Genomic DNA, 25,080 nt, shown 5'->3' with positions numbered 1-25,080 from the left:
AGGGAGCTGGATGGGAAGTGGAGCTGCCAGGATTAGAACCAGTGCCCATAATGGGATCCCGGGGCGTTCAAGGCGAGGACTTTAGCCTAGCCGCTAGGCCATGGTGCTGGACCCAAGATTAGGTTTTAATTTAGGTTGCTCACCACAACCTTAAAGAGCTTATTAACATACGTTGTAGCTAAGAGATGCTACTACTTGTGAGTTGAATTTGAAAAGAAAGTGTGTTGAGTTCCAATGAAGTCCAGAAAACCCCAGAGGATCTGAGTTCCCCTTCCTACTGGGGAGGCCCTATTCCAGAAGTGAGATCCTACCCATCAGACACCCTCAGGAGGCAGGTGCAGAGCGCTGAGACCCAGTGGGGCCCGGTGAAGAAGTCTGATCAGAATTTGACAAGACCAGTGTGCAAGCTGTGATGACAGGGCCTTGGTGCTTTGGTGGGACAGAAACTCCTGTTTTCAGGAGAGAAGCTGGATAAAAGGGGTGAGCCCGGACAGAAGTCTCATTTTCCCACTGTGGATGATGTCCTGCAAAGAAGCCCCCATGGGGGCCCGGCGGCGTGGCCTAGCAGCTTAAGTCTTCGCCTTGAACATGCTGGGATCCCATCTGGGCGCCGGTTCTAATCCCGGCAGCTCCACTTCCCATCCAGCTCCCTGCTTCTGACCTGGGAAAGCAGTTGAGGACGGCCCAAAGCTTTGGGATCCTGCACCTGTGTGGGAGACCTGGAGGAAGTTCCTGGCTCCTGGCTTCGGATCAGCACAGCACCAGCCGTTGTGGTCACTTGGGGAGTGAATCATCAGACAGAAGATCTTCCTCTCTATCTCTTCTCCTCTCTGTATATCTGACTTTATAATAAAAAAAAAATAAATCTTAAGAAAAGAAAACCAAAGAAGCTCCCTTGGGCGCATTGTAGAAGGTGGAACTAACCTCGTGCTTCTCTGTTCTTGTCAGCTGCTTAGTCACTTGGCTTTTTTCCCTTCCTCCCACTGAGGACATGCTGGTGATGCAGTTGTGAGCTGATGCTTTGTGATTTCCCCTGCTCTGCTTGGGGAAGTTACTCTGTTATATTTTAATTAAGCATGTGGGATTTTTGGGAGGTGATTTTGTCTTTGGTTTCATTTCTTTAAAATGTAGGTCTTCTGTGCATATCTGGTCTATTGGAGTAGAGTTGGGTTTTGGTTTTGTTGACTGAGGATCTGGAGACTTGACAGGGTGAATGTCCTCCACGAGATTATGAGACCAGGGACAAAGGAACTGCCCAGACTTTAACGCTTATCCATCAGTTACCTGGGTGAGAGGGTTTAAAAAAGTTCCCTTGTAACCACAGAACACTACAGCAAAGTTTTTGAGACATGAAGAGGATCCTCAGCAATGAAAACTACAACCTTTTGGCTTCCTGCTGATGACATAAGGGCTTGGATCTTGTGGCTCTTTGCGATGACCCTGCACGAGATGTCTGCCCAAGTCATCCATCAAGTTGAAGAGGCACTGGATGAAGAGGAGAAGGAGACACTGCTTTTCTTGTGCCGGGATGTGACCGCTGATGTGGTTGCACCCAATGTCAGGGACCTTCTAGATGTTTTAAGCAAGCAAGGCAAGCTGTCTGTCGGGGACTTGGCAGAGTTGCTGTACAGAGTGAAGCGCTTTGACCTGCTCCAGCAGATCTTGAAGATGGACAAAGCAGCTGTGGAGGCGCACCTGTTCAGGCACCCTCACCTTGTGTCAGACTACAGGTAATTCCTCAGCTCCTCCCAAAGCTGAGCTTGGGGCAGGAGGGGCTCTGGACATCACTGAATGATAACAATGAGGATGGTAAGAGAGGTCACACTGCGTTCTCTTGACCTGCTATAGGATGGCACTGCATCCCCTTGAATTCTGTGACCTCTTAAAATGAGCTTGTTTAAAGGAATAGGGTAGAAGATCACAGCAAAAGTGGAAGGCACAGATGCGTTGGCCTGAGGGGTAAGAGTGGAAAGATATGAAGATAGACCAGAAGAATTTAGAGATGATAATGTTACTGGCTTCTGACACAGTGTTCTGCAGAGGAGTTTGCTAACTTGTTATGACGTTTTGGCAATTTCCAGTCACCAAAACAGGAAATACCAGTCTGACAGTAAGCTTCCTAGTATTTTTCAGAACTTTGTGATCCCTTTTAAGTCCTTGTCAGTGTGTCCTGGCTGCTAGGTTTAGCAGGGTGGGATCCCATCCTGTGCCACCAGGGAAGACCAAATTAAAAATCTCAGTGAAGCACCTGTGAGCTTCCTCAGCTCAAAAAGGAAGCAGACACCGGGATCCCCTATAGTTCAGACAGCTTTTGAGGTGTTCCCTTTTTCTGAGTACAGGATTCTGTCTTGAAGATTCAGGTGGACCTAGAAGCCACTAGAAAAGCCAAGGTTTTGGGAGAAAGAAAAGAGAACTTGTAAGCTTGGATTGATAAATCTTTTTTTCTGCAGACCTCAGCCTTCTTCTCTTGCACTGATCATCTGTGCTTGAAGATGATTATGTCATTAAGAGCTGTAATACAGATAGCTGTAAGCAGGATGGGCTTGTTGGTGTGTAATACCTATCAGTGATGGGCCATGCAAACAGAAGCAGGCCCTAACCTTGGCCAGGGCTTTACTTACAAAGGCTATACCCAACTTTACAAGTTGTTTTGAGCTTTAACTGTGATGGTTTCTTTGTGAAATGTTAAAAAAAAAAGATAAAAAACAAAAAACTGAGATACTCAACAGATGCAAGTGTTTGCTATGCTAATTTTTCTTTTTAATTAATTATTTTAAAATTATTATGATCATTTTATGATACAGTTCCATAGGCCTTGGAATTTCCCCTGCCCTCACCTGAAGTCCCCTAACCCCAACTGAGTTCCCCTATATTATTACTATAGTATAGTTCTTCATAAACAGTCATATGTCCATCATTGCAGATATGGACAATAGCAGAGTCCAGCATCCCATTGTCAAGATATAGTTAACTGTTTCATTGGTAGTCCATCTTTTTATCAATCTTGCACCTGTTCAGTTTTCATCACAGATCAGTAATTGTCCAGCATTTGGGGAGGCACTGGCAGGATGATAGTAAAGAAGGAGGGTCCTCTCTCGATTTCCTCTTTCCTCTTGTGATGAGCCAAGATCATTCTATAGGCCCTCTGGATGGAGGCCAGGCTAGATTCGCCTGTTCATCAGGGCTCTCAAGTGTTTTGGCATGTGCCAGGTGTTTGGGTCAGCTGTAGGGCAAATAGAGGAGTAATCATCCATCCTCAAGATTCTGCGAGTCTAAGGCCAGAATCATCATGACCCGGATGCCTCACTCCCTGTGTTCCAAAGTGTCTCTTTGCTTTAGAGTTTTGCAGCTCAAGGTTTGGTCCCTGGAGCCCACATCACCTGCGAGCTCATTAAAACCAGAAAACAAGGCTACTCTGAATTCTATTTCTGTCTTTCATGTTAGTCATTTGGGTTCTCAGCTCATTTCTCTGTAACCTTTGGGGAAACTGGGGATGTTCAGAGACGTTTCCATTCTCGGAGGTGTTTTTAGAGTTGTTAATTAGAAACTGAGGTGTCATTTCCTGTTCGACATGGAGGAAAGAATGAACTTTCTTTTTAAGTCTCCTTAAGATGTCTTTCTGGGGGTGATCTAGGCTTTCTGCTTAGGGGGTGGGGCACTAGTGCATTAGAAGGGCAAAGAACTAATCTCTCTTCATTAGTTTTTAGCTTGGAGGAGGCATGGGCTGTTGGAGTTCTCAGGAAGACTGCTGTCTGAATTTACCCAAGAAACTTCTCTGTTTTATAGGGTACTAATGACAGAGATTGATGAAGATCTGATAAAATCTGATGTGTCTTCATTGGTCTTCCTTATGAGAGATTACATAGGCCGAGGCAAGATAACCAAGGATAAGGTGAGTTTTCTTATTCTTGGTTTGTGTTCCCAAGAGTGCAGCAGAAGTTGGGGCTGCTCCTATGGTAACCAGAGGGAAGCAGGCCATGAGAGACACCTGAGGCAGTTTTTCTACATAACACTGATGGCAAGACAGTTGGTTTGGACCTGGCACAATGACTCAGTTGGCTAATCATCCCCATGCAAGCACTGGGATCCCCATATGGGCACCGGGTTTGTGTCCTGGCTGTTCTGCTTCCCCTACTAATGGAAAAGAGCAGGCGTGGTTCAAGTCCTTGGAACTCTGCACCCATGTAGGAGACTCAGAAGAAGCTCCTGGTTCCTGGCTGAGCATTGGTTCAACTCCAGCCATTTTGACTATTTGGGGAATGAACCAGTGGATGAAAGAGATTTCTCTCTGTCTCTCCTTCTCTGGAAATCTGCCTTTCCAATAAATATAAAAAATAAAAAAGGAAAATTGTTTATGAATTGAGAAGAGGGTGGGTGGTAAGATCTTCCCAAATGGCCTTGCGTGTTTCCGTCATTCCTGGATTTTATCAGAATGCCCGAGTTCAATCCTTGGCCCTTGCTTCTGCCTTTAGCTACTTGCTGATGTACACCCTGGGAGACAATGGTGTGGCTGACGTGACTGAGTCCCTGCCACCATGTGGGAGACTTGGATTGAATTGCTGGCTCCTGTCTTTAACCTTTTACCTGGCTCAGCCCTGGCTGTTGTGGGGGAATGTGCCAGCTGACAGGACATCTCTTTTTCAAGGTGCTTGCCTCTCAAATAGATTAAATTTTTAAAACTTTATTTTGAAAGAAATTCCAATTGGACTTGCCTTCTGTTGCTGATGTAAGGACAGGTCAAAAAATGCTTGGGTCTCTAGTATATGACAATAGGTCCACAGGATGACTGAGCCCTGATGTCATATCCCAAGGGCTCTGTGTGTTCTTCCTTAAGGATTTCCTTAGGTTCCTTCTAATCTGGATGTCATAGGCAAAAGAGGAAAGAAAATGAACAATGGAACTCCTTTTATGGTTTTCCCTAATTTCTTTCCCAATCATTTCATTTACATATATTTAGTCATGATTATTATTTCTTTTTTAATTGTTTCTGATTTTTTAAGTTATTTTTGTTGATGTTTACATAGTTGAGAAGGATGCTTGCCTATGTAAACTACTGGTTAGGGTGGGAAAGGTCGAGGAGTAGAAGGAAGTGCATGAGATCATTGTTTCTAAATTTTTGTTTTTCTTCTTCCTGTATCTTGGGAGAGCAGGGAGACTAGGGGAAGCCACACCCAGCATCCTGTGTCAGTACCTGGGGCTGAGGAATGCCCACCCAATATCTTCCCAGGTTTCCCAATGTGGAGCATGCTCCATTCTGCTCAAGTGGTTTTGATAATTCTGAAATGCTGTTGATTTTGCCAATCCAAGGATCCATTGGCTGACACAGTCCACCTTAGAGTCTATATTCGCCTAGATATTTGCTGTCAAGCTTGGCTAGGGTAGTTGTCAAATTTGTTCTAAAAAAAGGATAACATTTCAGCAGCCAAATATGAAACACAAAGGAAATGAAACCAAAAGCAATTGCCTGGTTCTGAACTATGCTTTTTAAAATTCCTGTTATTCAAGGTAAATGATAGCTGAGCCTTCCTGTCCTTTAGCCTCTCCAGAACTCTTGAGTCAGACAGAATGAGTTGGCATGTGAAGTCTTAGTTAAAATGTTTTAGGAATTTTAACTTTGGCGTTTTTCTCGTAAAAATTGTCTCCAAGCTTTCTACTTGCTCTTTTCAGGGAAGGCTTTATTTAGTAGTTTTTCTTTTTGTGAACTTACCTTTTAGTTCCATTTTCCATGAACTTTTCAAGTTTTATTGATTTATTTGAGAAGCAGAATGGCAGAGGGAGGTAATTCATCCACTGGTTTACTCCCCAAATGTCTACAACAGCTGGAACTGGGCTAGGCAGAAACCAGGAACCAGGAACTCCATCTGGGTATCCCAGCAGGGATGGCAAGAACCCAAGTACTTGAGCCATTATTGGCTGCCTCCCAGGTGGGTTAGCAGGAAGCTGGGTGGGAAGGTAGAGGTGGGGCTTGATTCCCCACACTTCAATATGGACTGTAGGTTTCCTAAGCCTACATAACCAGCTATGTCACACATCTACTCTTGGGGGCAACTTCAGCATATTCAGTATTATGCAAGTCTGGCATTTTGGAGAAGAGTGAACTGAGGAAGGTATTGTTTTGGTTTTAGTTCTGCTCTTTCACAATGCTCCTTTAAGACACAAAATGACTTATCTCCTTTTTGAGCAAAATTCAGGAAGATTTTGCTTATGACATCCAGGTCATGAAAGTCATTGAAAGAATTCATCTTGTGACTATGTCTTACTAATTTATGTGGTCTAATGGTTGCATTTGAAGCCAATTAGTCACCTCTCCTGACATTTGTTCTTGGTAATGGTTCTCTTAGAGTTTCCTGGATCTTGTGATTGAGATGGAGAAACTAAAGCTGGTTGCTCCAGATCAACTGGATTTATTAGAAAAATGCCTAGAGACCATCCACAGAATAGACCTGAAGACAAAAATCCAGAAATACAGGCAATCTGGTAAGAATAGTCTTGGACTCTTGGTGGCCTTGTAAGGGCCTTGTATATATTTGGTATGGTTGGTTGATTTCATTTGTTGGATGGGTGTGTGGAGTGGAACAAGAAGTCCCACATCCCTCTGTAGCCTGTGGCTTCCAGATCACATCCTTCTAGATCCTTCATATTCCAGAGTGACTGACTCCCCTGCCCCTTATGACCATCACCTTAGCCATCTGCAAAATGCCTCCAGTCATGCTGGCTTTCAGGAGAGAGCCTACACCTCTGTTTTCTGCACAGGCAGGCAGAACTGTTGGCACTCAGGGTTTTTAAGTACTTGCTGAGCCCCGTTTCCTTGCTCCAATACTTAGTCTAATGACCACTGCTCCGTATAAGGGTAGAGTCAATTGAGGTTCCATGGCAGCCCTGCATGCGCCCTGCCTTTCATAAAACCTCCTTATGGAATGGGCTTTGTTGATTAGACCTTCCCCCGACCCCACTCCTCCCCTGCCTTTACCTTGAACCTTGACTTGGGCTTTGTTAGCCCTTCCCTGCTTCCATAGCATCGTGGCTGAGAGCCAGTGGTGCACCCCTTACCCCCCCAGACTCCAAATGACTAATAAAAGGCCAAGAACAGGAGTGACATTTTTAGTCCCTTCTTAGTGAACCATTATTTGTAATTTGGTAAGGTGGTCAAGAAGGTTTTGGGTGCTTTAGGAGATGGTGATTTGGGTGTTTTCAGAGATTCAGAAATGTCAGATTGAGACACTGTTGAAGAGTTGATTGTAATGCATAAATCTTAATTCCAGACCTCTTGTCTGCTTGTCGAGCTCCAAGAGTGGGAGCAAATTATACCAATGGTGTTCACGCCTCTCTCCTGAACTTGACTCTCAAAGATCCTTCATGTAACTTAAGGGTAAGTTTGGAGCAAATGTATGGGATCCCAGCAATTTAAACTCTATTTTACTATCTGAACCAATTGTGATACAAATGTATATTTGTTTCAAAAATATGCATACCTACTTATGATTACAAAACTAATATGTGTCCTTTGATATATTTGGAGAATATAGAGAATTATAAAAGGAGGAAACTAAGTCCATTGTGTCCAAAAGACAACCACTGTTCATATTTTGTTGTACTTTCTTCTGGTCTCTTTTCTTTGTATGTTTGAATGTATGTCTTTTTGTGTAGTTATATTAACTTTCATTGTTTATTTTTTCTTTGAAAGTATAATTTTTTTTTGAAAGACAGATATACAGGAAAAAGAGGCAGAAAGATCTTCTGTCTGCTGGTTCACTCCCCAAATGGCTGTAATGGCTGGAGCTGAGCTGATCCAATGCCAGGAGCCAGGAGCTTCCTACTGGTCTCCCACAAAGGTGCAGGATCTCAAGGCTTTGGTTATCCTCTACTGCCTTTCCAGGGATCTGGAAGGGAAGTGGAGCAGCTGGAACATGAACCTGTACCTCTGTGGGATCCCAGTGAATGCAAGGTGAGGACTTAGCCACTAGGCTATCGCACCAGGCTCCAAAATTTAACTTTTAAATACATAGAAATTGCCTATAGACAAAAAATTTAAAGTATCATAAGAGCTTTTTTAAAAAAGTTTTTTTTCTTGCCTACTTCTTTTTTTTTTCCTGCATACCTCTGTTGTACCATTCCTTAAAGTGTTTTCCCAGAGGCAAGCATTGTTAAGCAGCTTCTTCTGTAATCTGCAAGTGATAGTCTGTGGTCATATCTTTCGTTTCTTTTATACAAACGGTAGTACAACATTCTGATTCATTCAAAACTGTTTCTCATTATTTTTAGTGACTGAGTGTAATTGCATCTCTTAGAAAGAGTACACATATTTAACCCTTTCTTGTTGATGTGTCTACTGTTTGCGTATGTCATTATAAATGATGATGGAAAATAAGTATCATCGTATGCTTATCTTCATGCGTTTGCTTTTTATTGAGCTTGTTTTAACTCAGCAAGAATTATTTTGTTATTGAGGGATGAAAGTTCTTTTGTTGTAGCTCATTGATATAAATATCATATAGTCATTTACATTTGTTGTGATAGATTTAGGCACTACCACGTATATTCAGTAGTTTTCTTGGGTTGATCATTTGTCTTGTAAAATTATTTTTTATGTAAATTTATCATTATCTCCACAAAAAGTTCTGTTGAATTTATAATGAGGAATTAGGCCAGAGTATAATTTCATGGTTAGATTATAAACCCTTTGATAAAATGATGCTATGAAAACATTAGTAACTCCTGTAACATCACTGGCTTTTTGGAGGATATGAGCTTAAAAAGATATCACTGAGCAATAGAATTTGAGAGATTAAATGATATTAAGGGAGTCTGGCATGGTAGCCTAGTGGCTAAAGTCCTCGCCTTGCATGCATCAGAATCCCATATACGAGATGGTTAGTATCCTGGCTACTTCACTTCCCATCCAGCTCTCTGCTTGAGGCCTGGGAAAGCAGTAGAGGATGGTCCAAAGCCTTGGGACTCTGCATGTATGTGGGAGACGCAGAAGAAGCTCCTGTCTTCTGGCTTTGGATCAGCTCAGCTCTGGCCCTTGCAGCCCTTTGGGGGAGTGAATCAGCAGCTGGAACATCTGTCTCTCTGTCTCTTCTTCTTTCTATAAATCTTAAAAAAAAATCGAAGGAAAAGTGATGTTAAGGATTATACTGCCAGCATCCTCACGGAACATAGCAGGCAGACCTAGGCACAAAGAACATTAGGTGATTGTCTACTTCTACTAGCTGACCGAGTCCTGCTCTGCCAGTATACAGCTGACAAACCATGCAGGAATCAGATAATAGCTTAGATACATCTTTTTTTTTTTTCTAAAAAAAAATAATGTAGGCTTTATTTTCTCTGAGTCTCCATGATACCAAATCATGAGACTAATCTGGATTCACATTCAGATTTTCTGAGTTTTGTCTGTTCTAGTCTACCTAATAGAGATTATGCTGTCGTCATTAGTTTAAAAACTGTCATATGTTCTTACACTCTATTTCTGTTTTGAATGTGAAGTTACGCATGTCCATCGTCTCTGGGAACTCATATACGTCATGTATCAATTTCTACTGAAATTTGCTCCATGTAGTGTATCCCTCGTCACTCCCTCACTTGGAGAGCAAGCACTGTGGCATATGAATTTGGTGAATTCCCCCACAAGATTTAAGCAATGAATACCTAGGTGTTAACTCAAACAATGCTATAAAAAAAATAAAACAGCATTATATGACACAGGTTACCAAGATATTACTGAACAAAAAGTTTGTATGATGCTGCAATACTGCCTTTAAAATGTAGCCTTGATTTGTAGTTCTCTCTTTAAAAATTTTTTAACTTTAATTTTTAGCAGATTCAGTATGATTTAGATCAAGTGTAAGAATGTGCTGGTATTGCCTCCTCCTCCCTTATGCCTTCCCTGCTTCCCTTTTCCTAATCCCTTTCTTTCATTCTTTCTTTGTTATTGAGGTAGCATATTTTAAATTTACACTACAGCAAAAAGGCTTAATATTTCACCAAATAAGAAGCTTAACAAATAAAATTTTTAAAAATCCCTACTTTAGTAAGAATACAGACTGGCCATAAATGATAATGAAAATGGAAAATGATCATTTCTCTTTCTGATAGTGTGTTAAAGTGAATGTACATCTGTATGGGATGCTGGCATTGCGGGTGGTGGCTGTGCTTGCTGCACCACAATGCTGGGCCCATTGTCCTCATTTCACAGATGAGGAGACAGACCTGGAGCCGGTGAATAACTTGCTCGAGGTTTCCTAACTGGGAAGAGGCACAATCAGGAGTCAGAAGCAGGTGTGTCTGACTTTTAGCTCCCACTCATGACCATACTACACTTCATTCCTGTGTTAAAGGAATAAGGTGTCAATCTCACGCCTTAAAAAGTCGCTTCAGTTTTGGTACTCCTGTAGCAACTATGCTATTACATTTGGTTTTATTGAGTTGTTTTGAAACATTCTAATATGCTGATTTAGTATATCTATATGTTGATTGCATTTTTTTGCTTTTTAGAAAAAGTAATCTGTTTGTTGGCAATAAGATGGGACTTATGGAATTTAGACTACTTGTTGTTCTTTGTTAGGCAACTTAACTGTGAAGGTGGTATTTTTATGTTTTTCCCCGAGGAAGAATCCTATTGAGATATTTAAAGAGGTGAGATAGTGTGTGCCTCTAAAAAGGAAACTCACAGGCAATGTGACCTTATTCTTTCTGTTTGAAGCTACAGAATGGAAGAATTAAAGACCAAAGGCTTGTGGAACAACTTGGCATTCAAAGTAAGACCAAATTTTCTTTATAGTTACTCCTTCCTTGTAAATGCTTGATAATTCAAGTACATAATGTTGCCTTTTTACGGTTGGCAGTTTCCTGTATCTAAATATTCTAATTAATTTTTCAAGCACATTTACTGGCTTTCCTAGGTATCAATGGGATACACTTATTTAAATGTGAACACCAGCTTGCTCTATTTTTATCATCTTGATTTTGTTTCCAAGAGATGTTATGTTTATTCCTGAAATGAAGCTATAACCAGGCTGTGTTAAATAGTAATCCGATCATGATAATAAACTGTGTTAAACCAAATACTGAGTGGCAGTAAGAAGGAAGGTCAACAGGTTCTCACGGAATAAGGCTAAAGGATAGATGATACTCCCAAAGAGAAAGAAAAAAGAAGAATCACAATAGAAAACCTTGGTCGTTCCTACCCATAGGACCTCTGTCTTCTCTTGGGGAAAATGTCTGCTCTTGAACCCAGGGTGTCATCTTGTAGACATTTATTTCCGGGACTTGTGTTGAATGATCAGCATGTGGCCAGAGACTCAGTCACACACTGAAGGGGCAGAGGCTGTGCCTCACTGGGCCAGGAAGCATTGTCTGGCAGGCTGCTGGCTGGCAGCTTGGAGGGCACCTGTGTGATGTGGATGAAGGCGGTGATGGCCCCCACGCCCGATCACTAGCCTGTTGGTGGGCTGATGGGCCGCTGTTGCCCCTGGAATCTGGGCAGCATTTTGTCCAGGTGAGCTGGGTGGTACAGTTTGTACCTGTCATTCTGCTCTAGCAAAGACTACTAAGAAGTGAATAGATACTGTAAGTTATATCATATTTCTTTTATTTATTTAGTTAAACCTGATGGCCAATATACACTTGCTCATATAACGATAGGTGGAATATAACTTAGGCTACCAACACTTGGTGATCTTATTAGAAAACTTTTACCTGCAGTTTCTTGGACTTGATTTATTTATTACTAATAAAAAGCTTCTGAGAATTTGATCTTAGTCTTATGGGAATTTAAGCTATTCGAAACAGGTATTCATATGAATTTGGATTTGCCAATAGATGTCTTTTAAAAAAGATTTGTTTATTTTTATTGGAAAGGCAGATATACAGAAAGGAGGAGAGACAGAGAGGAAGATCCTCCATCCAATGGTTCACTCCCCAAGCAACCACAACAGCTGGAGCTGAGCCAATCTGAAGCCAGGAACCTCTTCCGGGTCTCCCACGTGGGTGCAGAGTCCCAAGACTTTGGGCAGTCCTTGACTGCTTTCCCAGGACACAAGGAGAGAGCTGGATGGGAAGTAGAGCTATCGGAATTAGAACCGGTATCCATATGGGATCCTGGTGCATTCAAGGCAAGGACTTTAACCACTATTCTATTGTGCCAGGCCCTCTCACTAGATTTCAACTGAAAGATTATGATGATGATAAGTAAAACTTATCGAGCTTTTGTTAAATACTTTTAAAATGAGATATGTCACAAAGATTATTTTGTAAGTTTTGCTTATTTTGTGAATATTCATGATAAAGTACAAAAGGTAAAGTGAGATTTTCTCTTAATTCTAAATGTCAGAGACAGTACCTGTAGACTCTTTTATGTTTAAGTATGTATATATGCGTGAGTATATGCCTACAAATATATACTTTTTTAAAACAAGATTTATTTATTTGAAAAGCAGAGTCAGAAATGTTTTCAGGGAGACACAGACTTTTTTTTTTAAGATTTTTTTTTTTATTGGAAAGTCAGACACAGAAAGATCTTCCATCTCTTGGCTCATTCCCTAAGTGGCCACAACAGCTGGAGCTGAGCTGATCTGAAGCCAGGAGTCAGGAGCTTCTTCCAGGTCTCCCACAGGAGTGCAGGGTCCCAAGGCTTTGGACCATCCTTGACTGCCTTCCCAGGCCACAGGCAGGGAGCTGGATGGGAAGTAGGGCAGCCAGGATTAGAACCACTGCGCATATGGGATCTTAGTGGTTGTAGCGAAGACTTTAGCCATTAGGCTACCACACTGGGGCCTAACATTCATTTTTGTACTCATGTTTATAATTAGAATAGACTTCTAGAAATAGAATGTTCAGTACAGGATATAGGCTACTACCCTTAAAAAAATAACAAAACTCTTAACTTACCCAGCAAAAGCATTCACAAGCTCGTTTTTCCTAAGCATTACCAGTATGGGCATTTCCTTTGCCAGTTCTCCTTTTACAATGCTCTTACAGGCAGATGTTAGTACTTCCGTTTCCAGTTGAGTAACCCATTGAAATTTGAAGAGGATCACAGAGTTTGTTAGGACACAATGCTAGGGTTTGAGCCAGCCGCTTTGTGGTTTCTAAAACTGGTGTACTCCACTTCCCTCAGCTAGTCAAGTTGTAATCTGGCCAAATTTGCGTTTGGCTCCTCTATATTGGCTGGTCTTACTATTTTCTAACTTGCCACTAACGAAGTTCCCTCATTGTCTCCTCGTGCCCCTGGATTGTGGGGCTTTGGTCATCTGTTCTGAGGGGCCAGCTCACATGCACCTCCATTTCTCCACCCTAAACTGTTCCCCATGGGTGTCATCTGTGACTTTGGCTCGCTGGAGGAAGCTGTCAAGACTGTTGGGTGGTGAGGTTACTAGGGACTCTGCCCAATACAAAGTCCTGAGTCTATTCTGCCAGTTAATCGCTGTTTTTTGTTCCTTGTATGGGAAGAGACATGGAAAGGATTCTTGCACTTGCTTTTTAAAAATGTATGGTTTCCACTTAGCCTCTGGGTTGCAATGTGGATTTGTGTTTTCTTATTAGGTTCTTCTGTACTGTTTGTAAACATTTAGTTTATTTTTATTTGAGAGTGAAACACAGAGAGAGGGAGACAGATCTTCCATTTGCTGGGTTGTTCCCCAAATGGCCTCAATGGCCAGGGCTGGGTCAGGCAGAAGCCAGGAACCAGGAACTTCTTCCAGGTTCTCCCATATGAGTTTGAGGACTCAAGGCCCTGGGCCATTCTCTGCTGCTTTCCCAGGAAGCTGGACTGGCTGTGTAGCCACTGGAACTCACACTGGTCCCCATATGGGTTGCTGGCAGCTTAAGCTGCTACACTATAGCACCAACTCCAGGTTCTTCAGTTTTAGTTTGGAAGCTTGGGGCTGAGAAGAGCTGAGGAAGGAAGAAATCCTTGTGGAAATGAGGGAAAAGAAGCCATGTGATGTCAACACCCTCGGGCAGCTTGGGTGTGGGCTTAGGTCTCCTGCAGCCTGCTACATGACTGCTCTCTCATCCTCAGGAAGGCCGGTGAAGAAGTCCGTTCAGGAATCAGGAGCCTCGGTGCCTCAGGTATGGTGTAAATGAGCTGATTTGGTCCTGTGTGGAATGCACAGTATGGGTGCAGAACAGTGACTTTAAAATGACCTGTGTGAGAAGAGTTCCTTGTGACAATGAGACATCAGGAGCTCCCTGAGCAGGGGACCTTGAATGTGGTGAAGAGGAAGGAGATTAAAGTGGATGCAACAATGATCTTTGGAACACAGGGAATTTCTGAAGTGCCATCCAGCTGAGTGATTGCTGAGCCCATGAGTGGGCAGCCACATGACTTTGAACTTTCACATATTCCAACCTTTGTTTGGGGTGATGCCTTTTCTCCATAAGAGGCCACAGAAGGTCACACTTTGTACTGATTTGGCAAGAGACCGCTTGTGTTGCTTCAGCTTCATGTGGCGATATAGGAACCTTTTTTGTTTCAAATTACTTTTATCCTACAAAGCTCAAGGATGCATAAAGAGACTGAAATTTTTGTTGAAGAAATTGGAATAGTTCATTAGTCTTAAGCACATTTCCTTAATAGTGGACAAATTGGTTTAAAGGAAAATGTCAGTTGCAATGACTTCATGGTGACTCACCTGCTGAAGGGGTGTTTAAGGAAATTCAGTTGAAAAGCTGTTGGATGGGGGGAACTTACGAAAGTAGAGCAGTATGTAGAGTATTTAACAACCCATGCCTTCCATTCCAGCACCTAACAGAAGAGAGATACAGGATGCGGAGCAAGCCCCTGGGAATCTGCCTGATAATTGATTGCATCGGCACTAACATAGGTATGTGTGGAAGCAAAAGGTTAACAGAAGTCCCCACCTGAGGTTACAACAGACTAATCGTGTGTGATTAACCCCAGCTGCCCTAACACATCACAGCAGACAGTGACGTGTGTCTCCTCCTGTATGTCACAGCCCAGTGTAGACTGGATTGCGTGAACTTTGGTCCATGTGGCCATTGAGTAGCTTAATCCTCATCTGAAGCCTTGAATCCTCTGCAGGGTCCATTGTCCGATGGGAGGATGGTAGAGAGGATGTGTGAGGATCTCGTGATGACTTGCTCTGAAGCTAGATTGGAATGTAGTCACTGTCCCCAGCTGACTTCAGAGGATGTGGATTAGTTGGTCCAGTCCAGTGTCAGGAGAGTGAACTGATTTGAGGAATATGTAGCCTGATCTCTGGCACCTGCTGGATGATGTAGGAGAGCTGGTGAGCTGCGATCCTGCATTTGCATCCTAGATGGTGGGGCAGGGTAGAGTCTTGAGACCCAGGGGACGTTTGCAGTGTGGGAGGCCCTCTGACTTCAGACTTTCTCAGGTGCCCCGTGGCTTACCTGTGGACTGTGAATGTGGGGACATTAGCACATGAGACTGATGTATGTTCACTAAGAGGGCTGGACATCATCTGATCCGCTTGGGTGTCACTTGGGTTTCCTGTCCTTTACTTTGGTTTTTGGCCTGAGTTTGTTTCACCAGTCTGTCACTATTGTTTGTATTTGGATGCCTTACTTAAACGGGCAAGGTATCAAAAGAATGACAATGTTTAATTATTTATCTCTTCCTTAGAAAGATTGATCATCATTTTTCCAAATTTTTCTAATTTCTCAGCAGTTTCTTAGAATACATCAGAATATCTTTTAAGATCACGTAAAATGTTATCACTGGGTTTCTAGGAAGAGTGTCTGAGAGAAGTGAACAAATATGAGACTGAATTTCCCAGGATTTCTAGTGTGACCCTATATTTTGTTAGTGAGAAATGTCCTCATCTCAGCCATAGATAAGTGCCCTGTCCATGCTGGCCATCAGTACACAGTATGAATGGGGATGTATTTACTCAGTGAGTCACTTCCTCTCAGACTGTCCTCCATCCGTGCTGGCAGTCAGTTTTGTCACATTCCTCAGTGCTGACACTCCCAAGAGCACATGATGCTGTCTGTTGGGCTTGTTACCTTTTTCTTTTAGGGAGAATCAAAAGATAAAAGTGTCCTTGGCCGTGACCTGGAAAACTGCCGTTTGTGGCTTGGATCCACAGGTCATGCATGTTTCCACACTGGGTTGGGGTCCCTTGCAGGCTGGGGTGGTGGAAGGCTCTGCATTCCAGGAGCATGAGCAGGGCTGGGGCATGACGACAAGGGGATGGAATGAACAGCTCTTCCTTGTATCATAGTTCGTGACTCTGGGCAACTGTTCAAGACACTTTAGTACTCAATTTCTTTTTTAATAAAGTAAATTAATAATAGGCCCTACCTTTTAGCAAGGCTGGGCAGAGTGAGGGAGTCCATATTTGTAAAACGCTTAGGACTGTGGCTGGAAGTCAGATTGGCTGGAGCTGCACTAATCTGAAGCCAGGAGCCAGGAGCTTCTTCTGGGTCTCCCATGTGGGTGCAGGGTTCCAGTGCTTTGTGCCGTCTTCAGCTGCTTTCCCAATTCACAAGCAGGGAGCTGGATGGGAAGCAGGGCTGCTGAGATTACAATCAGCACCCATATTGGATCCTGGTTCATATAAGGTGAGGACTTTAGCCACTAGGCTACTGCACCAGCCCACCTTTATTTACTTTTAAAAATTTATTTGAGAGAAAGAGAGAGAGAGTGAATTCATGAGACCACTCTTATCCACTGGTTCACTTCCTAGGTGCTTGGCAGTGGCTGCTTGTGCTGAAGCCAGGAGCTAGGAATTCAATCCAGGTCTCCATATGTGTAATGAGAACCCAACTACTTCAGTGTCTCTGCTGCCTCCTAGGGTGCTCATTAGCGGGAAGTCAGAATTAGGAGCTGGAACTAGAAACTGAACCCAGATAGTCCCATGAGGGTTGCTGGTATTCTAGATGGCAGCTCTACCACCAGCTCAGCCACCTGCCCTTGCTTGTTTAATTTTACTTGCAAATCCTCAGCAAGCACTTGTTGTGGCTTTGGCTTGCTTTGTGGAGTCTGGCCTCAGACAAGTAAGAGGTCGAGAATCCGGGCACTAGAGATCTGCATGGGCTGCCAGGGTGGGACCACATCCCCACACACTGCATCACACTGGAATGGAGGCTGATAACCTGAGAGATTATAATAAGGGGCAACCTTTTGGGATCTATTCCTGTTAGTCATCAATCTGAATGGCCACAACAGAGGAGATTTTAAGTATGAAATCTGAGATACAGAGCAAAGAGACTGATCAGAGAGAAAGCTACAAGAGGAGTGTAGAATTGGAAGTGGAGTTTGTGCCCCTTATCTTTGGCCCAGGAAGTGAGCATGTGTTGGCTGCGTGTGTATTGGTACCTCTGTGTTCTGCTTATGTGGCTACTGATGAGTGTGTATGTGAGCCCCAAGAATGAGAAGAGAAGTTCTACCCAGTAGGTCCTTGCAAGTTCAACATCTTGAAGATGGAGTACTGGGCAAGCATGGGCCGGAGAGGGGCTGCCGGGTGCTCAGCACAGCCTCCCCCCTGAGAATTTGAGTTCTATGAGCTCCAGCTCTTTTTTTTTTTTAAGGTTTATTTATTTTGCAAAATCAGATATACAGAGAGGAAGAGAGACAGAGAGGAGGATCCTCCTTCCTATGATTCACACCCCAAGTGACCGCAACAGCCCGTGCATGTGAATCTGAATCCGAAGCCAGGAGCCAGGAACTTCCTCCAGGTCTCCCATGTGGGTGCAGGGTCCCAAGGCTTTGGGCCGTTCTCAACTGCTTTCCCAGGCCACAAGCAGGGGGCTGGATGGGAAGTGGGGCTGCTGGAATTAGAACCGGCGCTCAAACGGAATCCAGGTGCATGCAAGGTGAGGACTTTAGCTGCAAGGCCACTGCGCCAGACCCAACTCTTTCTGTCTTAAGGAACACAACAAATAATTAGGCTTGGGACATCTCCCAGGCCCAGGGGACTCATGAGCAAGTGACAAGCCCGACAGTACTTCCCTGGCACTGGGCTTCTTACCAGTGAAGCAGATACCAGCTGAGACTCCAAGCAGCAGGGTACTCCTCCTGGTTGTGAAGTAGAAAGATGCCATCCCCTCTTCCCACACTCTCCAAGCTTCCAGCTCTTTATTTTCCTCTCCTAGGGACCTTGTTTCCCCCCACAAAGGACTCTAGCCTAGAGCCCTGTTTTGAGTACAAAGTGGTTTTTGTTTGATGCTGTACTTTAGTTCTTCTGTTCCATCTTATCAGCAGAACACTATCAAGAATGATTATGTGGCATTTCCTTTATCTGTGTCACTTTGCCATATGGTTAATGAATGCAGAAGGCAAATAACATTGAGGCAGACAAAATAATTTCCAGTTAAAATAGAACTTTGAAAGAAGCAGTGAACGATAAAGACTAACTTGATGTGATAATGATTAGTGGATATAATTTATTAAATACCTCCATTAAGTTATTGCCTATAATGTTGCCATCCCACACGAATGCCAGCTGCTTTGCTTCTCATCTAGGTCACTGCCTATGCACCTGCAAAAGTAGAAGAAATGGTCCAAAATCTTTGGCCTTGCCACCCATGTGGGAGATGCAGATGGAGATCCAGTCTTCTGATTTTGCCTGGCCCTGATATGATTGTTGCAGCCATTTGTGGAGTAGAACAGCAGAAGGAGCCAGGCCCGAACCAGGTCAAAGCCAAGAGCTTGGAATTCCATCTGGATCTTCCACACAGATTGCAGGATCCTGAATGCTTGGGCTGTAGTCCACTCTTTTCCCAGGGAGCTGATCAGAAGAGGGGCAGTTAGGACTCCATGTGGGATGCTGGCATTGCAGGCAGTGGTCTAACGTGATACCCCATAACTCTGGGGTATCATCTAATACCTTCATTAAAAGATCATGCAAATCCTCCTAGTGCTTATAGCTTGATTCATTCCTTTGTCCAAAAAGTGTATGAGCAGTATGCTTGTTTGTGAGTGAAATGAATTTCAAGGCTATGAGGTTGTGTCTGGTCTGTTTGGCAGAGGAAAAGACTGGTCAGTCCTGGTGTGTCTTCTTTGCAAGTCCCTTGGCACACCAGGCCTGTGCTGGCCTCTGTTGTGAGTGCCAGCCCTTTTAATCTTGTTAGGAATGTGGACCCATGGACTTTGGAGGTTGGCCTGAAGCTGTAGATGTGTTGTAAACTCCCGAATGAGGAATGGTATTTGCAGATTTTATGAGGAAATGTTTTTTCTTTCTTTTTTTTTCACGTTGACTGCTTTTGAAAAGCTTGAACAATTTTCTGTGCTTTGTAAATAGGCCAAGATTTAGACTTTTCTAGTAGACATTTACAGATTTCTATCACTTGCATAAGTAAACTTCATCTTACTTTTAAAAAAGATTTAACTAATTAACTAATTTAATTAATTTGCAATAGCAAGAGAGAGATATCTTTTGTCTGTTGGTTCACTCCTTTTTTTTTTATAAACCCATTATTTATTTTTTTTTTAAGATTTATTTTTATTTTTATTGGAAAGGCGGATATACAGAGAGGAGAGACAGAGAGGAAGATCTTCCATCCAATGATTCACTCCCCAAGTGAGCACAATGGCCGATGCTATGCCAATCCGAAGCCAGGATCCAGGAACTTCTTCTGGGTCTCCCACGTGGGTGCAGGGTCCCAAGGCTTTGGGCCGTCCTCGACTGCTTTCCCAGGCTACAAGCAGGGAGCTGGATGGGAAGTGGAGCTGCCGGGATTAGAACCGGCGCCATAAGGCGAGGACTTAAGCCACTAGGCTACGATGCCACCGGGCCCTGATTCACTCCTCAAATGGCTGCAACAGCCATGGGAAGCCAGGAGCCAGGGACTTCACACAGATTTCCCAAGGGTCCAAGATCATCTTCTGTGGCCTTCCCAGGTCCCTTAGTAGGTAGCTGGATTGAAAATGGAGCAGCTGGGACTCAGACCAGCACTCCTGTAGGATACTGGCATTGCAGACATTGGATAACCTACTATACCACAGCGCCCTCCCCCAGAAACTTCTCTTGACATGCAATTGACATGTTTATTAATGATAATAATAGTGGCTAAAGTCCTCGCCTTGCAAGTGCCGGGATCTCATATGGCTGCTGGTTCTAATTCCAGCAGCCCTGCTTCCCATCCAGCTCCCTGCCTGTGGCCTGGGAAAACAGTTAAGGACAACCTAAAGCCTTGGTACCCTGCACCCATGAGGGAGACCCGGAAGAGAGTCGGGGTCCTGGCTTTGGATCGGCGCAGCTCTGGCTGTTTCAGTTGCTTGGGGATTGAGTTAATGGATGGAAGATCTTCCTCTCTGTCTCTTCTCCTCTTTTCTGTATATCTGGCTTTCCAATAAAAATAAAACAGATTTTTTTTTTAAAAAAAAGGTTCATACAAAAGAAACTACTAGTAGTGATTTGTGTTTTACAAAGAAGTTATGTAGGGGCTGGCATTGTGATGTCAGCTCCTACCTGGTCTGCTTCCTTTCTGTCTCCCTGCTGGTACACGTGGGAGGGCAGCAGTGGATGGCCCAAGTGCTCAATGCCCTGCCCTCCACGTGGGAGACCTGCATAGGGTTCTAGGCTCTTGATTTTGGTTGGAGTCAGCCCTGGTCATCATGGCCATCTGGGGAATGAACCTGTGAATAGGAGCTATTTCTCTCTCTGTCTCTCTCCTTCAATTTTTGTGTTATTCTGCTTTCCAAATAAATAAATATTTAAAAAAATAAGACATAGAGGGCCTGGTGTGATAGCCTACTGACTAAAATCCCATATGGGTGCTTATTGTGTTGCAGCTGTTCCACTTCCCATTCAGCTCCCTGCTCGTGGCCTGGGAAAGCAGTAGAGAATGGCGCAAGGTCTTGGGACCCTGCGCGCACGTGGGAGACATGGAGGAAGTTTCCAGTTTCTGAGTTTGGATTGCTTCAGTTCCGGCCATTGCAGCCACTTGGGGAGTGAACCAGAGGATGGAAGATTTTTCTTTCTCTCCTTCTCTCTGTAAATCTGTCTTTCCAGTAAAATCAATCAATCAGTCAATCACTTTTTTTAAAGACATATATAAAGTAGCTTATAATTGTGAGCCTAACATGAGTTTTGAAGCCAAAGTAAACTTGACCAAGGCTGCGTGACTTGTTCCTCTCTTGGAGATTGCAGTGTTTGAGTCATTTTCCTGTGAAGAAATCCATTTCGGCCTGTCAGCCTGACATTTCCCATTCATTCCTGTCCCTGTAACCATGGAAACCACCATGCCCTTCTTGTGTTCTGCTTATGTGCTTGGTGGTGATTCTACCTGGGCTCACTGAGGATACTCATAAGTAAAGCAGAGTAGCATTCTCCGTTTCTCATTTATCCCACACTCTGACTTTAATAGAAAGTGTCAAGATAATGTGCCCTCATTTAGACCAAGATACATGAGCCCACTGCAGTCCCTGACTGTACTTTGCTTTGAGGTTTGACCTCCAAAGTCCCCAAACCTTTGAGTAGTGCTGGCCCTGACCTCTCTGTCACAGCCCTGTACTGGCCACTAGACCTGATGGTCCCTCTCCCTCACTACATCACAAAATTATTTTCTCAAGGGCAGTTGAAACTCACAGAAATGAGGATGAATTAAGAAAGGGATTTCCAGGGTGGGTAGAAGGAGAAGTGGGATTTCTGCAGTGTCAAGTTTTACTTTCCCTACTCAGCACCCAGGTTTTTCTTCCCTTATTTGGGTCACAGCCATTGTCATTCATGGTTTTTGGTTTTGCTTCCAGTTTTTTTTTTTTTTAAGATTTATTTATTGGAAAGCCAGATATACAGAAAAGAGGAGAAGAGACAGAGAGGAAGATCTTCCGTCCGATGATTCACTCCCCAAGTGAGTGCAACAGCCGATCCTATGCTGATCCGAAGCCAGGATCCAGGAACTTCTTCCGGGCATTCCCACACAGGCGCAGGGTCCCAAAGCTTTGGGCCATCCTCGACTGCTTTCCCAGGCTACAAGCAGGGAGCTGAATGGGAAGTGGAGCTGCCGGGATTAGAACCGGCGCCCATATGGGATCCTGGGGTGTTCAAGGCGAGGCCACGCTGCCGGGCCCTGCTTCTAGTTTTAGTCTTCTTTCTCCCCCACTCCTGTTCTGTTAGGTAAAGATTTTCCTCCTGGCACCTGGGAATCCTGTCCCCAGTTTAGTCTGTCTGGTTGTGGAGGTCAACCTTCAAAGGCAAGTTCAGCCCTCAGAGAAGGGAGCAGGCAAGATTTAAACTCAGATGGAGTTGATCTCAGATTGGTTCCTTTGGCCCTCTACTCACTGTGTCTAGCCAGGGCCCCAAGGAGCCCAGATAAAGCAAAGAGCCAAAGGCCTGGAACACGCTTGTTTTGTCCATCTCTATACATGGTCACAGAAATGGAGAGAGACCCTGGTGATGCTTTGCTTCAAGGACTTTGGTCAGGGAGGAAAGATCAGCAAAGGGAGAGCTTGGAGAAGTGAACCAGTGGAGACCAAGTAGAGTGCGATGTTTCCCTGTTTGCTTCCGCCCCCTAGAGGAGAGGATTTGTATGCTCTGAGGTGTGTGAGTCTGCAAGGAAGTATTGATGGGACTGGCAGAGATTCTCTCCTTGTTCTGACCTGTAACCACCTGAGCCATCAGAGGCGGTGGCTGGGAGATAACACAGCCAGGCCTTTTCTGTCCCGTGGATATTTTTTGAGGGAAAGAATGTCATTGAATAGGTTATTAGCAGCCTGTCAACCAAGTCTCCCAATGCCTTGATAATGATGACTGAAAACAGGTGTAAGGATGCTAGCTTCTTCTTTGTTCCTCTTCAATATTAGATGGTCAATAATTCCATTGTTAAACTATCCACTTTGGGCCAGGCAAAGGGGAAAAGGACATCGTGTAACTATGGACTTAGATTACAGTAATTGTCATTGTCTTCATTGCCAGGAGAGGTCTGAAATCCTACTTGGCGGATTGTTGTTCCAATGATGTGTGCGTAACACTCCAAAGTATGGCTTTATTTGTGCTGCCCACTCCTTATAATGTCTTGTGAGGTGGCTGTTACCACTGCTGCCTAAAACTGGGGAGAGCAGTGTTAACGTCACATAGATGTGATACACTTCCCTTCATGCTTTGCTCACTCCAGCATTGTTCTCCCTGTTTGTTTCCTCCAGAGGGTCTTCAAAAAACTTTCACCTCTCTGGGCTTTAAAGTGCAGCCCTTCAAGTGTCTCCGTATGTGTGACATCATCAGAGAACTTGACAAAGCTGCCAGGGAACCCAAGCATCAAGACTATGACAGCTTTGTGTGTATCCTAGTGAGCCGAGGAAGTACCCAGAGTGTATTCGGTGTGGACAAGTTTGAATCGGGCTTTCCCTTGCACAACATCCGGAAGATGTTCATGGGGGACTCGTGCCCTTATCTCGTAGGGAAGCCTAAGCTTTTCTTCCTCCAGAACTATGTGGTGTCAGAGAGCCTGCTGGAGGTGGATGGACCGGCTGTGAAAACTTCCGAACCCAAGATGCCACACCTGGGACCCTCCACCATTCACCGTGAAGCCGACTTCTTCTGGAGCCTGTGCACGGCGGATGTGTCCCTGCTGGAGCAGGTCCCCAGCTCACCTTCCCTATACTTGCAGGTCCTCTCCCAGAAGTTGGAACAAGAAAGGTGAGCCCAGTGGAGGTGGCTGGGCTCTGCCTGATCTTTGCCCTGCTTGAACCATTTACCCCGCCATGCTGGGTTGGATGTTCTTTTCTTCAATGAGGAAAGGAGATTTATTTTTCTTCCGCATTGGAGTTGCCTAAAGAATAGGATACAGAGCCAGTGTAACTATGAGTATTTTGTGGTAGCTCATCAGTTAAGTATTTTTCTTCAAAATGAAAAACTTTAAAAAATTATATGAGAGGTAGAGAATCAGAAAGAGAGAGAGAATACTGCAGAATCACTCACCAAGTATCTGTGACAGCTTGTATGGCACTGGGCTGAAGCTGAGAGCTGGAGACTCAACCCAGGTCTCCCATGTGGGAGGCAGAGTTCCTTGAGTCAACAGGGCTGCCTCCAAGAATGTGCATGAGCAGAAAGCTAGAATCAGGAGGAGTCGGGACTTGAACTAAGCTAGTCCGCTATGGACGATGGGTGCCTCGATGAGTGTCTTAACAAATGGGATGCATGCTTTCCCCAGGTTGAGAGATTTCTAATTGCTCTTTAATTATTATAAAACAATTTGTATTCATTTTAAAAATCCATGAAAAATAGATACTGAAAGCAGGATGTAACAAACAGTTGTAATCCTAGTTACTGGAGCCAACCTCTGCTAACTAAGTCTTGACGTTTTGCTCTCTAGATATTATTTTGGATACCTACACAGTCAGATATAAGTACTTTCAACCCAAATGAAATTATATAATATCACTTCATGTGGTAATTTGAATTTGTTTAATGGTAGATCACACACTGTGCATGTTACTGGTCACATTTTAACAACATCACTTTAATATTTTCAGGGCAACCCATGATATGACTATAGTTTAATTTGCTCCAGCAATCTTCACTTGTTGGATAGTTTTTCTTTCATACAAACAACATGTTAAATATCTTTGCAACTCACTACTTGTGTTTATTTGTAATAGTTTCCTTGAGAGGAATACCTAGAAATGTCAAAGGACACAGGTTTTATGTGTCTTTAATACATCTCACCAGCTGTCCTCCAGGGTCAGCTTTGCGTGAGTGTGGCTGTGTCCCTGGATTCTCACCAACACTCTGTGCTCTTCTGTTTTCCAAGTCCTGACAATGCTATCTGACTATTCAGACCTGTGAGTTTCTGCAGTAATCCCTCCTGTGAGGTCTCACTTACCTAATGTCAACCTCAGTTTGAGAATATGGAATGAAAACATTCCAGAAATAAGTAATTATACATTTCAAATGAAGCTGATCATAGTATATTGTTATTGCTAGTCTATTGTTAATTGTGTTGCTAATCTCTTATACTGCTGAATTTGTAAGTTAAACTTTGTCATAGAGGTAGATGAGTGTATAGGAAAATACATACACACAATATAGGGATTGACATCATCTGTAGTTTCAGCAACCACTGGGGTTGTTGAGTTATATTTTCCAGTGGATGAAAAGAGTCTGCATTGTAACTATTTTTAATATAACTTAAAGAATACTTGTCTAAGGGAAA

The 25,080-nt window shown here is 43.6% G+C and overlaps 1 protein-coding gene across 6 annotated transcripts in view; it reads left to right on the top strand.

Annotated features, from left to right (window-relative positions):
* The window catches only part of LOC121168119 (CASP8 and FADD-like apoptosis regulator), a 40,004-nt gene that overhangs the window by 14,272 nt on the left and 652 nt on the right, over positions 1 to 25,080 (top strand). For 3 of the 6 annotated variants that reach the window (XM_040997911.1, XM_040997909.1, XM_040997910.1), the window contains exons 2-9: positions 1,325 to 1,730; positions 3,787 to 3,892; positions 6,342 to 6,477; positions 7,263 to 7,369; positions 10,703 to 10,757; positions 14,021 to 14,070; positions 14,744 to 14,825; positions 23,072 to 23,564. In XM_040997911.1, coding sequence (XP_040853845.1) covers positions 1,369 to 1,730; positions 3,787 to 3,892; positions 6,342 to 6,477; positions 7,263 to 7,369; positions 10,703 to 10,757; positions 14,021 to 14,070; positions 14,744 to 14,825; positions 23,072 to 23,564 — 1,391 coding nt within the window. In that variant the 5' untranslated portion in view covers positions 1,325 to 1,368. Of the gene's footprint in view, positions 1 to 830; positions 1,731 to 3,786; positions 3,893 to 6,341; positions 6,478 to 7,262; positions 7,370 to 10,702; positions 10,758 to 14,020; positions 14,071 to 14,743; positions 14,826 to 23,071; positions 23,565 to 25,080 lie in introns of those variants that run through there. The other 3 variants (XM_040997912.1, XM_040997914.1, XM_040997913.1) reach the window with 3 other exon arrangements.

Source organism: Ochotona curzoniae, unplaced genomic scaffold (genome assembly GCF_017591425.1).
Source record: "Ochotona curzoniae isolate NIBS_2020 unplaced genomic scaffold, NIBS_Ocur_1.0 patch58, whole genome shotgun sequence".
In the NCBI taxonomy this organism is placed as follows: domain Eukaryota; kingdom Metazoa; phylum Chordata; class Mammalia; order Lagomorpha; family Ochotonidae; genus Ochotona; species Ochotona curzoniae.
The sequence above is the reverse complement of the archived record's forward strand: the minus strand, read 5'-3'. Positions and strand labels throughout refer to the sequence as shown.